General features: G+C 55.1%; 6 protein-coding genes across 6 annotated transcripts in view; 3 read left to right on the forward strand and 3 right to left on the reverse strand.

Annotated features, from left to right (window-relative positions):
* Nucleotides 1-168: 168 nt before the first annotated feature.
* Nucleotides 169-2,093, reverse strand: VDBG_03260 (lactose permease; the record flags this gene model as incomplete). Its single annotated transcript, XM_003007075.1, has 7 exons — nt 169-349; nt 408-833; nt 882-916; nt 973-1,371; nt 1,499-1,538; nt 1,591-1,831; nt 1,901-2,093. The coding sequence occupies 7 exons, from the start codon at nt 2,091-2,093 to the stop codon at nt 169-171; spliced, it is 1,515 nt and encodes a 504-aa protein (XP_003007121.1).
* Nucleotides 2,094-2,996: 903 nt separating this feature from the next.
* Nucleotides 2,997-4,674, forward strand: VDBG_03261 (conserved hypothetical protein; the record flags this gene model as incomplete). Its single annotated transcript, XM_003007076.1, has 3 exons — nt 2,997-3,117; nt 3,249-3,870; nt 3,984-4,674. 3 exons carry the CDS (start codon nt 2,997-2,999, stop codon nt 4,672-4,674), a joined length of 1,434 nt encoding a protein of 477 aa, XP_003007122.1.
* A 662-nt stretch (nt 4,675-5,336) lies between these two features.
* Nucleotides 5,337-7,047, forward strand: VDBG_03262 (glycoside hydrolase; the record flags this gene model as incomplete). Its single annotated transcript, XM_003007077.1, has 2 exons — nt 5,337-6,076; nt 6,231-7,047. The coding sequence occupies 2 exons, from the start codon at nt 5,337-5,339 to the stop codon at nt 7,045-7,047; spliced, it is 1,557 nt and encodes a 518-aa protein (XP_003007123.1).
* Nucleotides 7,048-7,222: 175 nt separating this feature from the next.
* Nucleotides 7,223-9,026, reverse strand: VDBG_03263 (xylosidase/arabinosidase; the record flags this gene model as incomplete). The annotated part of the gene is made up of 2 exons (XM_003007078.1): nt 7,223-7,374; nt 7,424-9,026. 2 exons carry the CDS (start codon nt 9,024-9,026, stop codon nt 7,223-7,225), a joined length of 1,755 nt encoding a protein of 584 aa, XP_003007124.1.
* Nucleotides 9,027-10,395: 1,369 nt separating this feature from the next.
* VDBG_03264 (suaprga1) lies at nt 10,396-11,377 on the forward strand (the record flags this gene model as incomplete). The annotated part of the gene is made up of 2 exons (XM_003007079.1): nt 10,396-10,748; nt 10,807-11,377. The coding sequence occupies 2 exons, from the start codon at nt 10,396-10,398 to the stop codon at nt 11,375-11,377; spliced, it is 924 nt and encodes a 307-aa protein (XP_003007125.1).
* Nucleotides 11,378-12,644: 1,267 nt separating this feature from the next.
* The window catches only part of VDBG_03265 (conserved hypothetical protein), a gene marked incomplete at both ends in the record, with an annotated part of 3,912 nt that continues 3,489 nt past the window's right edge, over nt 12,645-13,067 (reverse strand). Inside the window, one exon of the mRNA XM_003007080.1 lies at nt 12,645-13,034. Coding sequence (XP_003007126.1) covers nt 12,645-13,034 — 390 coding nt within the window. The remainder of the gene's footprint in view (nt 13,035-13,067) is intronic.

Genomic DNA, 13,067 nt, shown 5'->3' on the forward strand with positions numbered 1-13,067 from the left:
GAACTACGAACTAGAATCCTGAACCTTCGATTCTGATTAAATTGCTAAAATCTATGGAAGGATGGGTGCTAACGAAATGATTCCCTTCCCATACCGTATCTTTAACCGGCCTTGCACGACACTGATACGATTATCCGCAGAGACTGATATTTAAAGATGGCGCAACATTTACAATCCAGTCTTCTCGTCCTTCTGCTCCTGTTGCGTGACCTGCAGCTTCGCATGCGCCTCTGCCCGACCATAGGCAGCCGCAGACTCTGGGCCATCGAAAAGAATGGCCATCTCCTCAAGGGTAGGTCCCTTAGTTTCCACGAAAAAGAAATAAATCACGAGAACCTCAATGACCAAGCTGTTCACCACAGTCAGTCAATAGTTCAAAAAGAGAGTCGCGGCAGAATGGGACCTACACAGCAATGTACACAAAGTAGAACTTCCATGCTAGAGCCTCGAGACCAAGTGGGTTGACCCATTGGTTGAACACGCCTGCGACCGAGGTGCCGAAGAAGCAGAGCATTAGACCCTTGGCTCGGATATTATAAGGCAGAATTTCGACGGTATAGCTGACGGTCAGACCGGGCCAAGCTGCACCGGCAACGCCGTAGAAGACAAAGATCATGGCGACGACGGCGGTGCCGGCAGGCTTCGAGCCCGTCTGCTCATATACCGCGCTGCAGGCAGTCCAGACGGAGAACGAAAGGAGCATGCCGATGCCGGCAAAAAGGAAGAGGAAGCGACGGCCTAGGCGGTCAACGAAGAAGGCGGCGAAGAGGGAGACGAGCCAGCACCAGATGGTCAAGCCGCCGTTGATGTAGGACTGGGTGATGGAGCTTGGTCTTGTCAGCTAAACCTTTTGGGGGCTTTCAAAGTGAAGAAATGCTTACTCTTCGATACCAATGCTGTTGAGAATCACAGAAAGCTGTACGCCAAATAGTCAGTCCTCTGAATACTGCGACAGCCCGGGAGAAGTCTTACATAGTATGAAACCAAACCGTTGCCGCTGCACTGCGAGAAAAAAGCTGTGGCAAGGATGAGATAGCATCGCTTGCGGTTGCCCTTGGTGCGCACCAGCTCCTTCCACCCATTGTTGGCCGCGGCGCTACGCTCCAGCTGAAGAGTATTGGAGATCTCAGCCAGTTCCCAGCGCACAAAAGCATCATTCTCATCGCCGTTGCCGTGGTACTTGACGAGTACCTTGCGCGCGTCCTCATGTCTTTCCTTGCTGATGAGCCATCGAGGGCTCTCGGGGATGAACCAGATTGCGATGAGCAGAATGCCAGGCATGAGGCACTGGAGTCCCATAGGAAGACGCCACTGCAGGTCGCCAGACAGATTGTCGAGAGTTCCGAAGCAGGTCCATGCAGCGATGATGGCCTGTTGGGTACTGTCAGTCTCTCCCCCTATTTCGAATCTTGGCTTTCCTGTCCAAGGTACTTACACCGAGATACCAGATTGTGTTGTAGATGGTCGTGATTCTGGCGCGGTGCCTTGGGTGCGAAACTTCAGTGATGAGGAGAGGAGCGGTGGCATTCGAAACGTTGCTAGTTCCATGTCAGAGAATCACGCTTTGAAAAGCATTTGAACTCGATTTACCTTCCAGCACCCATCAGAATACGACCGATCAGGAAGAGCGCATCGCGGCTGCTGTGGGGATACGATTGTGTCAACGCCTGCATCAAGGCGCCAGCAACAATCATTGAGCAGCCGACGGCGGTTCCAATCTTGCGGCCGAGTACATCGGCGAGATACGGCGCGATGGGCAGAACAGCCAGGCCACCGAGACCGGGAACGGCACTGTAAAGACCTAGGCGAGAACCAGTGGGATGATCAAAGTCTGGTGCGCAGAAAGCTTGTTAGCCAAGTGTGTCGAGGGCACCCCGACGAATGGCGAGGACAAGCTTACAAGCCTGCCATGTGTCCATGGTTTGAAGTCCGTTAAGCAGACTGCCGTCAAAACCGAGAGTTGATGATGCGAGAAACAGAAACGGCATCATGAAATACAACTTTCGGAGTTCCGTCTGCTTGTACCAGGGCAAGGGGTTATCCTTCGGAGTGAGTTCCTCCTCGGTAACGTCAGGATCGACATGGTCAACCATTGCGTCCTGTTTCGCCGACATGTTGATGATGAACGAGGTTGAGGTCGAAATATCAGGTCCAAGACCTTGAAGAAATTGAAACACGTGTCAATGCTTGGCTGAGTCGCAGTGAAGGTTGAGAATCGTGATTGTAAAGATCGACGGGGGCAGAGAGACTTATAGATTTCTGCCAATGCATCGTCAGGCGTATCCCAAATGCTCTCTGATGCAGGCTTCGTCCCGATCGATGGCCTGTTGAAGGCGACTGCTGGAGATCAGCTCCCCTTCGGCTCTCGGACTTGCTCTCGCAGGAAGAACCGACAGCTCGGTTTGGTTGAACTTGAAGCCATGGATGTGTTCGTCCCCACGGGGAAGAAATGGCGGAGACGGCCCAGAACACGCTGACTCGAAAGGTCATAGTCTGCTTTGCCGGGCCAATTACACTATTGACTAGCATGACTCGGTTTTCGCGTAGGTCCGGAGACTCGTTCCAGCACACAAGGGGGGCAGGTTCTCAGCTCCGACGTTTCTGCGATCGTCTGCATTCAAGTTCCTTCATGCTCCGATCTTTCTCCTCGGACTCATCTTGCCTGCCCTCCTTCTCAACTTGACAATTACCGCCAACTATGGAAACTGGGGAAGCAGCATCGCAAAGCGGATCGTCGCCAGAGAACCCCAGATTACCCCAAACGACAGCATCCGTGGAGTCTCCAGGATCAGTGTCGGGGTCCAAGAGACCCACTGCTTCTGCGAAGAATCAACGAGCTTGTGACGGCTGTCGCGCGCGAAAAGTCAGGGTGAGTCGTATGCACTGACGCTTGGCCACGAGATGTCGGGCAGTCTGATGGGGCCTAAACCTGTCATTGCACATCCCCTGTCGCCTGGCCTAGCATAACAGCTACGTTATTGGAGCGGCTTACTGACATGGCGGGCATGGACCTCAGTGCTTGTACGGATCAGGCGAACAACGATGTCAGGGATGTATCTTCCTCGACATTGCCTGCACCCATCTTCGTCCGAGGAGGCGGCGAGGCCCACAGAACAAGTACTTCACTGCATTATTCTGTATTATTTCCGTTGTCTTGCTCGTCAGCTAACTGCTGATCAGACACGCACACAATGCCATACATGAAGAACGAACTCAACTGCCGTTGGCACCATCCCATCAATCTCCAGAGCATGAACCGCCTCAAGCTCTAGCTGGTATTGTCGGCTCCGGCTCTGGCTCGGAGGCGGCAAGTTCGCCCCAATTACTCCGGATAGCATCAGCTGTATCCCCGATGCCTCAGCAGAGCCACTGGCTTTCTCTCTTTGCCCCTGAACCCACGATTCTTCGTATACTCAACGACTGGTTCGAAAGGGTGCACGCTCTTGCCCCAGTTCTCGTTCGTCGGCGCTTCATGCGGCGCTTCAGAAGCAGAGAAGCAGACCACAATGCTACTTTCTGTGGCCTCGTCATCAGTGTCTGCATGGCAACCTGTGCTACATTGCGGAGAGAAGACTATGGCGATGCGACGGCCGAAAAAGGGGCCACCTTCATTCAGTACCATCGGTTGCTTGAAGTTGACAGCAGCGGTCAAAACGCGTATACTCTGGATTGGTGCGTGGCCATGTATAATCTCGGCATGTCAGCAAGTTCTCTTGCAACGGGCGGGTTGAAGTCGACCAGCTCGTATCATGCCTTATCCATGGCCGCCATTGGGGTTCGGTATATTGCATATTACTGTATGAAGGATCATGACTTTGTCGAACAGCAACAGGCTAAGAGGCTTTTCATGCTAATCTTTGCTGGCTCCCAGTACGTTGTTCTTGTTCTTCTCCCTTGTTTCGATGTGTCCCGCTGCATGACTTTCACTCTACAGCACCAAGGGGGAGGGGGGCGAGGCGTAATATGAGCTAACATCCGTTCAGAAGCGGGGACGCATTTGGCATGTTGACGCCAAATATTGCATCCTATCAGGATAATTGGCCTCAGCTTCGCCCATTGCCTCTCACAGACGACGAGCTGGATCCCACCGGCAAGGACCTTGATCCCCTGGCGGCGGAGGATACCGCATGGCACGGTAACAACACGAGCTACATCCCCGGTCTGCTGCGTCTTAGCGACATATTCTGGGTCTGGCACGAGGCTCAAACCATCCCGGCAGCCATGCTTGGCGGGGTCGAGGCCGCTTTGGCGCGGTACTTGGCCCAAGTGCAGCAGGTGATCGACTCCTTACCACCGGAGCTCCGATGGCGCGGCGGGCTGTCAAGGCCGGCGCATGTCACCGAGGGACACGATGCTCAAGTAGTCAACATCTTCATCACGTCTTTGCATATAAGGTCCAACTTGCTGGAGAAATTCGGATCGACGTCCGGCAGTCACGAGGAGCATCAAAGGATCGTGGATGATCTGCTCGAGATACTGTATCATCTTCCCCAGGCCGTGTTCGACGCCAACGGGAGTAGTTTGGTGCCCAAGATTCGTGATATAGGGGCTTCGTACTTGGAGCAGGCTCAGAAGATCCAGGGAATGGGAGATGATGTCAAGGAGAAGATGGAGCGTTTGTCACGTAGGCTGCACGATCTTGATTGCTGGCCAGGCCATCCGACTGGGTATTAGCCACGACAACACGAAGATACGAGTCCAGACAAGCATCATGATTATCTTGATTCGCACACACACGGTGCTCGCTTTCGCAAAGACGCCCAGCAGAACATGGCATAATGCAGACTAAATGAGCCGATAGCCGCGCATTCGTCCTCCTCTCGAACCGCATTTCACAGCAGTGGGGAATGCCATGTGGCTCGGCTCTAAGCTGGAGACATGGTGGTTTTGTAGTTTCTGCGAAGTATTTGCGGCGCCAACCACATCAGGAAAAGGGTGGTGGGTTCGACATCGGGAGGCGGCTGTCGATCAGACCACGCGGACAGCCATGGTCAAAGTTGCCGGAGGCACTCGAGCCCTGCTTCCGATGATCTTGGCCAACAACGCAGATATGCGGAGACCTCGTTCGGACGTGGGGTTGTGAACCCGCCAGTTTTGGGGAAATCTAGAGTCAGCTCCGAAGTTTGTTCGAAGACGCACTTTGGTGTTCTCGGCGTCGGCGAAACATGCCCATTGCATTGATCATCTTCTTCTGGTCACGATAGCTTAAAACTGTGCGTCTCTTCTTGACTTTCAGACCTCGTAACAAGACAACATCTCTTCCCTTCTCTTGCTTTTTCTCCCAATCTCTCACGCCTCTCCTGTCATCTCTTGTATTGTATGCCATCTACAACATCATGACGGCCTTCGAAGATACACCCGTTATCCGGGCCCCAAGCCTGTCCTCCGACAAGCTTCCTCACTTGCGCCGCTCTGAGAACGGCAATACAAATCTCATTGTCAACGGCAAACCCTTCCTCATGCTCGCTGGCGAGCTTGGAAACTCTGCACTCAGTTCGGCCCGCTACATGTCAGAGGTGTGGCCCGCCATGAGGGCGCAGTCTATCAACACCCTCCTTGGCTCTGTGGCGTGGGAAGACATCGAGCCTCGCGAGGGCCACTTCGACTTCTCCGAGCTTGATCGGGTCCTAGCTGGCGCCCGCGAGCACAACATGCACCTCGTCTTGCTATGGTTCGGTACCTACAAGAACGGTATCTCTACGTATGCACCGTCATGGGTCAAGCGCGATGTTAAGCGTTTCCCCCGTGTTCAGATTCTTCAGGCTGGCGGCGTGAAGAAGACGATCGAAATGGTGTCGCCCTTCAGCGAAGAGGCTTGTGCGGCGGACTGCCGCGCCTTTTCAGAGCTCATGCGTCACCTTGCCCAGGTCGACGCTGAGCACAACACAGTCCTCATGGTCCAGGTTGAGAACGAGACGGGTCTCCTGGGTGATTCGCGCGACCGTTCGCATCGCGCAAACGCGGCTTTCGAGAAGCCTGTCCCGGAGTCGCTGCTGAAGCACCTCTCGACCGTTGATACCCATCCGACCTTCAAGGCCCGTTACAGCAATATTCCCTCATCGGGCGATCACTCGTGGTCCTCTGTTTTTGGCGCGGGCAACAACGCCAACGAAGCCTTCATGGCCCACCATATCTCCACCTACGTCGGTCGCGTCGCCGCCGCCGGCAAGCAGCACTACAACATCCCTTTCTACACAAACTGCTGGCTCAACTTCGACGACCCCTCTGAGCTGGACACGCGGGACTTTCCCATCGTCGTCGGTGGAGGCGCCGCGCCGGGGAGACTACCCGTCCGGCGGGCCTTGCCCCCACGTCCTCGACATCTGGCGCCACAACACCCCAGCGCTCGATTTCCTGGCGCCGGACCTCTACTTCCACCACTACGAGTCCGTGTGCAAGGACTACACGCAGCAGGGCAACCCGCTTTTCATCCCCGAGCAGCGCCGCGACGCCAACGGCGCGCGCAGGTCCTGGCTCGCGTTTGCGACCTACGGCGCCCTCGGCACCGGCCCGTTCGGCATCGACACGGGCGCCGAGGCATTCGGCCGCGAGTACAAGCTTCTGGCGCAGACGCAGGAGCACCTCCTCGCCGCGGGGCCGGCCGACCGCTTCGGCTTCTTCTTCGACGAAGAGCCGTCGCCCGGCAGCACGGAGCGGTGGACCAAGGTCATTGGCGATTTTGAGGTCATCGTAGAGCGGTGCTTTGTCTTCGGTAAGCAGAGCTCCGGCGCCGGCATGGTTATTCACAAGGGCAAAGGCAAGTTCCTCGCCGTCGGACGAGGCTTCCACGTCTACTTCAAGAGCGTGAGGCCCGAGGCGACGTTCACCGGCATCCTGCGTGCCGAGGAGAAGGAGGTCACAGAGACGGGCGAGCTGAGGACACTGAGAGTGTTCAATGGTGATGAGACAAGGAGCGGTGAATTCCTCATGATGCCGAATGACGACCCTGACTATGGCGGTTTCCCTATCGCGGTGACGATTCCTGCGCGGACGTGCATTGCCGAGCTGGAAGCTTACTGGATTGCCGAGGCTGAAGAGGACAGGTAAAGAGCATGCCAAGAGTATCGATAGTTTTAAAGAGTTATATGAACAGCGGCCTCTTTTTTCAGAACACTGCCTCACATTAGCTCGCAATATTTCACGGAATGCAATCTGGCTCTGAATGAAAGATCTCCATTACGCGCTCCACACCAACATCCGCAGAAGTCCTGGCAGCCATGTCTCATCCTCTCCCAGGCAGCGGATGCTCATCGGCAGGCACGAACTCGTTGTCGGAAATGAGCTGAGCAATTGGCTCGTACCGCCATCGACTCACGTATGCCGGCGTCAGGTTGACGCCCCCGTTGCTCGTAGCATACGCTCCCACGAGGGTTCCTATCATGCTTGATTAGCACAAGAGCCTGTTACGTGAGACATGACGTACCCATGAACTGCCCCGAACCACCACTCATGAACCACGCGCTGACACTGCCAAGAATGATCTTGTCGCTCTCCTTACCGCCCGACCCTACGGATGCCGCGTTGAACACATAGTGCGTCTCGTTGACTGCTGAAATCTGCAGCCTGACCGGCTTACCCAGCCAGGCGCACGGGACCTTGTGGAGCGCCGACTCGGGCTCCGAGGCGAGTGGTTCTCCTTCGTACCCCTCTTTGCCGGAAAGTTCATACTTGAAACGGAAATACATGGCAAGACGACCATCGGGTGCTTTGAGGCGGACGTATCCCAGATCAACATGCTGGAACTGCGTCAAAAAGAGCGTAACGCCCGCTTCTTCGTTCTCTTCACTAGGGTGAAAAGTTAGGTCAACACTAAAGTTGAAGATGGTATGAGACTGTTTTCGTGCAATGAAAGTCAGGGGGTGAATGCCGGCGTTGGGGTCCCCGATGAGTTCAGGAGGTACAGCGGAATCAAGAGAGTACTTTGTTGGCGTGAGTCGTAGCATATTGGCATGATCTTCGGGAGAAACGGTGAATCGCTCGGTTCTATTTTGCTGAATTCGCCAGTGGATGAGGTTTCTCGGGATGGAAGACCCGGGCGCAAAGTCATACTCGTCACCGTCCGATAACCAGGGCCCTTCGCCAGCTACATCGAGATTCTTCGGTGGTAGAGGCCCCGACATGCGACCGCGGACCGGTGCGAGGACTGGCCATTCGCCTTCATCCCATGTCATCGGATACAAATGAGACTCTCGACCCATGGGGTAAATCTGCCACTCGGGACCCGAGCGACAGGCCAAAGCGACACCCCACCAATTTCCTTTGACGTCTTGGAAGAAGTCGGCATGCCCAACGCATTGAATGTATTCGTCTGTGTTCTTGTTGGTTAAGATGGGATTGTTTTCATAACCCTCAAACGGTCCCTCAGGGTCTTTTCCGCGGGCAATGGTGACAGTGTGATTAGTCTCAGTACCACCCTCCGAGACGAGTAGGTAGTACCATCCATCCTTCTTGTAGATGTGTGGCCCTTCTGGGTTACGACCACCTGTGCCGCTCCAAAGGCGAATAGGCTCGCTCGTCTCGCCAGTGGCCATGTTAAACCTGGATTGCACAATTCTATCGCCTGCTGACATGGACACGTACAACGTCCCATTGTCTATGAAGAAGTCAGGGTCGATGGAGTTGGTAGGGTTGTCCATCCAGATCGGGTCGGTCCAGGAATCAGTATCAAAAGGGTTGGCTGTCGAGACGACGAATATCTGCTGGAACCAGGTGTTGAACAGAATGTAAGGTGAAATGATATAGAGTCGACCTTCATGGTAGCGCAAAGTCGGGGCCCAAATGCCCTGATGTTGAATCGAGCCGTCGGTAAGAAGCTCGGGCAACTGCGTTTCGCGAATCAAAGCATGGCTGACAAGCTTCCAGTTGATCAGGTCCTTGCTTGCATAAATTGGAATGCCGGGGAATGTCAGAAACGACGAAAAGGCGCAGAAGTGTGTATTGTCGAGTTCTGGGACGAATGTACAGGTAGGATCCGTGTGCCAGCCAGGAAAGACTGGATTATAAAATGTGGTGTTTTCAACAGCCATTGTAGCTCTGAGTGTCGTCAGGACCACGCGGCTAATGAATTGGAGGCGCATTTTGCAACTTTTTCAAGAGACTGGGGTCTTATCACCTCTCACCTTGTATCCAGTGGTTGCCACGGACTGTTTGAGAAGATCGTTTCAGCAAGCTCAGTTTTATACTTGAGGCCAACAATGAGCTCGCACAACGGAATTGGAGATCCTGAGCCGGTAATCCCGCCAATTGCACTTCACACTTGCCAGTACGATCGGCACGATCCAGATGCCGGGCGGGCTTCGGAAAGCAACTCGCGAAGGTCTTTGCGTCACGCTGCGTCTTGGTCTGGCGAACTGGTCGACGGACTTGGGTGTCCGTAACGTTGCTGCATTTGAGAGGGCAGTATGTCAATGAGAGACGAATCATTGACTTGAATGCCAGATGAACACTAGAGTTTTGCAATAGTCCGAAACCTTCGGGACGGAGTTTCTCGGTATGTCGCACAGTTAGGTTGGCCCGCCCGAACATTTTACCCCGGATACTGAGGTGAGGTCCTCGTCCTCCTAAAGCGGTCGAATTGGAAGACTCCAAAGCCGATGAACTCCACCCATCCTCAGTGTCAGATGCTTGCCGGTCAACGGTGACCCCTCACGAACGAACGAGGGGCCCTGGCCAAGGCTCCGCGGCTAAAGAAGAGATTGTCCGAAGCAAGAGCCTAACAGCTTATCGACAGTGGTGTCATGCCTGAGAGGGCACCAGACCTGTGAGGACTGGCAGGTCGTCCTCGTATTTCGTACCTGCGGAGGAACTGAAAACTGTTGTACGAGTCGGTGGCCAATTGAGTGACCGAGGTCATCACATGGCTATATCTGCCTCTCACAGACTTCGGAGAATGACTGGGGGGCAAAGTGGTAGTAAGGTGACAGAAGGCTTTGCTCCTGAATTGGGTTTACCCAGTTTCAATCATCATACCAGTGACGAGGTAAAAGTGAGGGGGAACCAAAAGGAAGATTCCTCAAGACCCCTTGAGTTTTTCCATCTCAAGCGGTGCTGCTTGAACTTGGTAGCACAAAATGCACATCGCTGGCAGGACAGGATAATGAAATGGATGGAAACAAACAGCAGGAGCATGTCGCAGGAAGACTGGTCACCATGCCGAGAACAGAGTGGGGCTCGGTGAAGCTATGCCTTTCGGGTCGGTGAGCACTCAGCGATAAGAGCGCTCGGAGACGGATTCTCTTTCTGCCGGCCTTATCATGCATGAAATTTTGACAGCGGCATTGTTCGACAGCTACTTGCATCGCGAAGCTGTACCTTCTAGCTTTGTACATCCCATCGCTTCACCAATACATCCATAATCATCCTTCCCACCTCATCACCGTTTCCCACTCTTCAAATATGCTCTCCATCAGAACCGCCGCGCGCTCTGCGCCCCGCGCCCTCGGCCGCCTGGCCAGGCAAACCCCCGTCGCCCGCCCCAACACCCTCTTCAAGACTTCCTCCCCCCTGAGCGCCGCGCTCCGCACACAACGCGCCTCCGCCTTTTCCACAACCGTCTTCCGCCGTGCCGCCGAGTCGGATGAGGAGCTCGCGGCAAAGCTCGAGAGCGAGCTTCAGTTTGAGGAGGAGGTCAAGCAGAACGAGCAGTTGCCCGCCAGCGTCAAGGACTTCCTTGACAACAGCCCCTTTGAGCTGCACGACACCCCCGGCAAGGAGGACGTCAAGCTGACGCGCACTTTTGGTGACGAGAAGTATGTGTGATCACAGACGCATCTCGTCGACACGTTCAAAGAGACTAACCAATGCCAGGATCACCATCACCTTCTCCATCGCCGACCTCGCCAACTACGATCCCGACATGTACGAGCAGGACCGCGCCCTCGAGGATGAGGACGACATCGACGCCTCGGACATCCAGAATGCCAACAAGCAGGCCAACGTGCCCGCCACTGGTGGCGCCCGCTCGGCGCAGGCCGAGGAGGATCTCGAGGTCGAGGAGGAGGAGGACCTCGACGACGACGCCGCGCCCCCGACGCGCCTGTCCATCGTCGTCGAGAAGCCCGGCCGCTCCCCCGGCGCCCTCAACATCGACGCCGTCGCCCAGGACGGCTCCATCATTGTCGAGAACATGTTCTACTACGAGGACGCCGCCCTCGCCACGCCCACCACCCCCGAGGGCGCCCAGAAGAAGGCCGACGTCTACCCCGGCCCTCCCTTCGGCAGCCTTGACGAGGACCTGCAGATCCTGATGGAGCGCTACCTCGAGGAGCGCGGCGTCACCCAGGCGCTGGCCGTCTTCGCGCCCGACTATGTCGACGTCAAGGAGCAGAAGGAGTACGTGCGCTGGCTCAGCAACGTCAAGGGCTTCATCAGCGCTTGATCTGGTCATTCCGGCGAAGCGAGGCGAACAAAAACAGAAGTTAGAAAATGTACGATGGCGGATAATGCGGGGGGGGAGGGACGCAAGTGTATGATTGACGGAACTCATCTTTGAGGATTCTCACGGATGTCTTAACAAGCCTTTTCCACTCATTGTTGTACCATAGACCTGGACCAAACGTCCAACGACGGCTTGTCCGTAGCGAGAATACCAGACAATTCTCTGTACCCACCATGCAGAACGGGGTCTAGATTGCTCCATGTCATGAGAAGCAGCGACTCAGGACTGCCTCTTCAGTGATATCATGCTAAATAAAAGTCCAGCAGAATCCGATACACGCGATACATGGTGGTTGGTCGGCTAGCTAAAGTTCATCAATCGTGATTCATCATGCGTTCGCAACCCCAGTTACTCAGGTTGGTCTGGCTGGACATCGCAACAGTTCCCGCTCGAAGCGTCACGAAGGTTCGCCAACGCGAGCTTCAAGTCCTACCTTCTCACTCGGGAACACCAATGACCTCGGTGGATGGTATTAACAGTGATAGGGATCCTGTGAATCAACATCGACCACCATGAAATCGCTCCCCGTTTCAGAACGACGTATAATCCGTCTCGAAGCTCCGGGCTGTCACGCTTCAAAGCGCTCCCAGCTTCCACAGCTTGCACGTCAGTTCTAAACTGCCTCATATCAGGATCATTGGTGGGCAGCCCATTTGAACAATTGGGCCGGTAAGGTAGGGCATTGCAACCTAGGAGTAACAATATACACCAAACGCCTGGGCGCGTCTTCTCATCCCCCAATCCCCCTTCCCACACCCAGCCTCACGTGTCCAGCGAAGAAGAAGAAAAAGCAGAACCATCGATGAAAACACAATGCCCAATGTGGTAGTACCCCGTGTGCAAAGGGTTGGGGGGGGGGGTTCTCCCCAAATCGCCATCTACTCAAAACGAGAGACAATAATCAGAACCTGAGCAATGCAACCAACTACACCATCGATTCCCCACCCAAACTTTCCCCTTCTATCCCAAGCCCTGAAGAATCAACAAATCGTAACATCCGCACTCGAATGAGACTGGCACCCCGCGCGACTTGATCGTCCAAATGAGCATCCCTCCCTGATAAATAAAAAAAGAGAGGGCAGAAAACGAAAGGCCGTGAGCTTATAACCAACCCTCTCGTCCGCTCTCACTCGTCCCCGCTAACCCCTACATGCATCAAACCCAAACACGCTGGAACAGATTCACTCTCGCCTGAATCACTCTCGCTTCAGGCAGCGATCGGAGCGGCGGCCGGAGCGGCACCGACGACATCGTCAATGTTCCACTCAGCCTGCTGCGCCCGCTTCAGCACCTCCCTGCCCTTGTCCGTGAGCACTGGCTGGCCCCCGTTGCCCGTGACCTGCTGGAAGAAGACGGGCTGCCAGGTTGTGCCGGCAGCCTCGCGCTCGCGCGCCTTCTCGCGCTGCCTCTCCTCGAGCTCCTGCTTGACCTGCGTCGCCTTGCCAAACTGCTTGGCGTGGATGGCCTCAGTGACGCCGCCCCAGAGCGAGAGCGACTCGTACTCTTGCTGCTTGTCGGCGGGGGGCACGACTTTGGGGGCCACATTGAGTGGAAGGAGGTCGATGATGGTGAAGCGCGCCTCGGGTGGATGGGAGTCCTGCAGTTACACATTGGGTAGACGTCTGCTCTG

The sequence above is a fragment of the Verticillium alfalfae genome, genomic scaffold (assembly GCF_000150825.1).
Source record: "Verticillium alfalfae VaMs.102 supercont1.3 genomic scaffold, whole genome shotgun sequence".
NCBI lineage: Eukaryota > Fungi > Ascomycota > Sordariomycetes > Glomerellales > Plectosphaerellaceae > Verticillium > Verticillium alfalfae.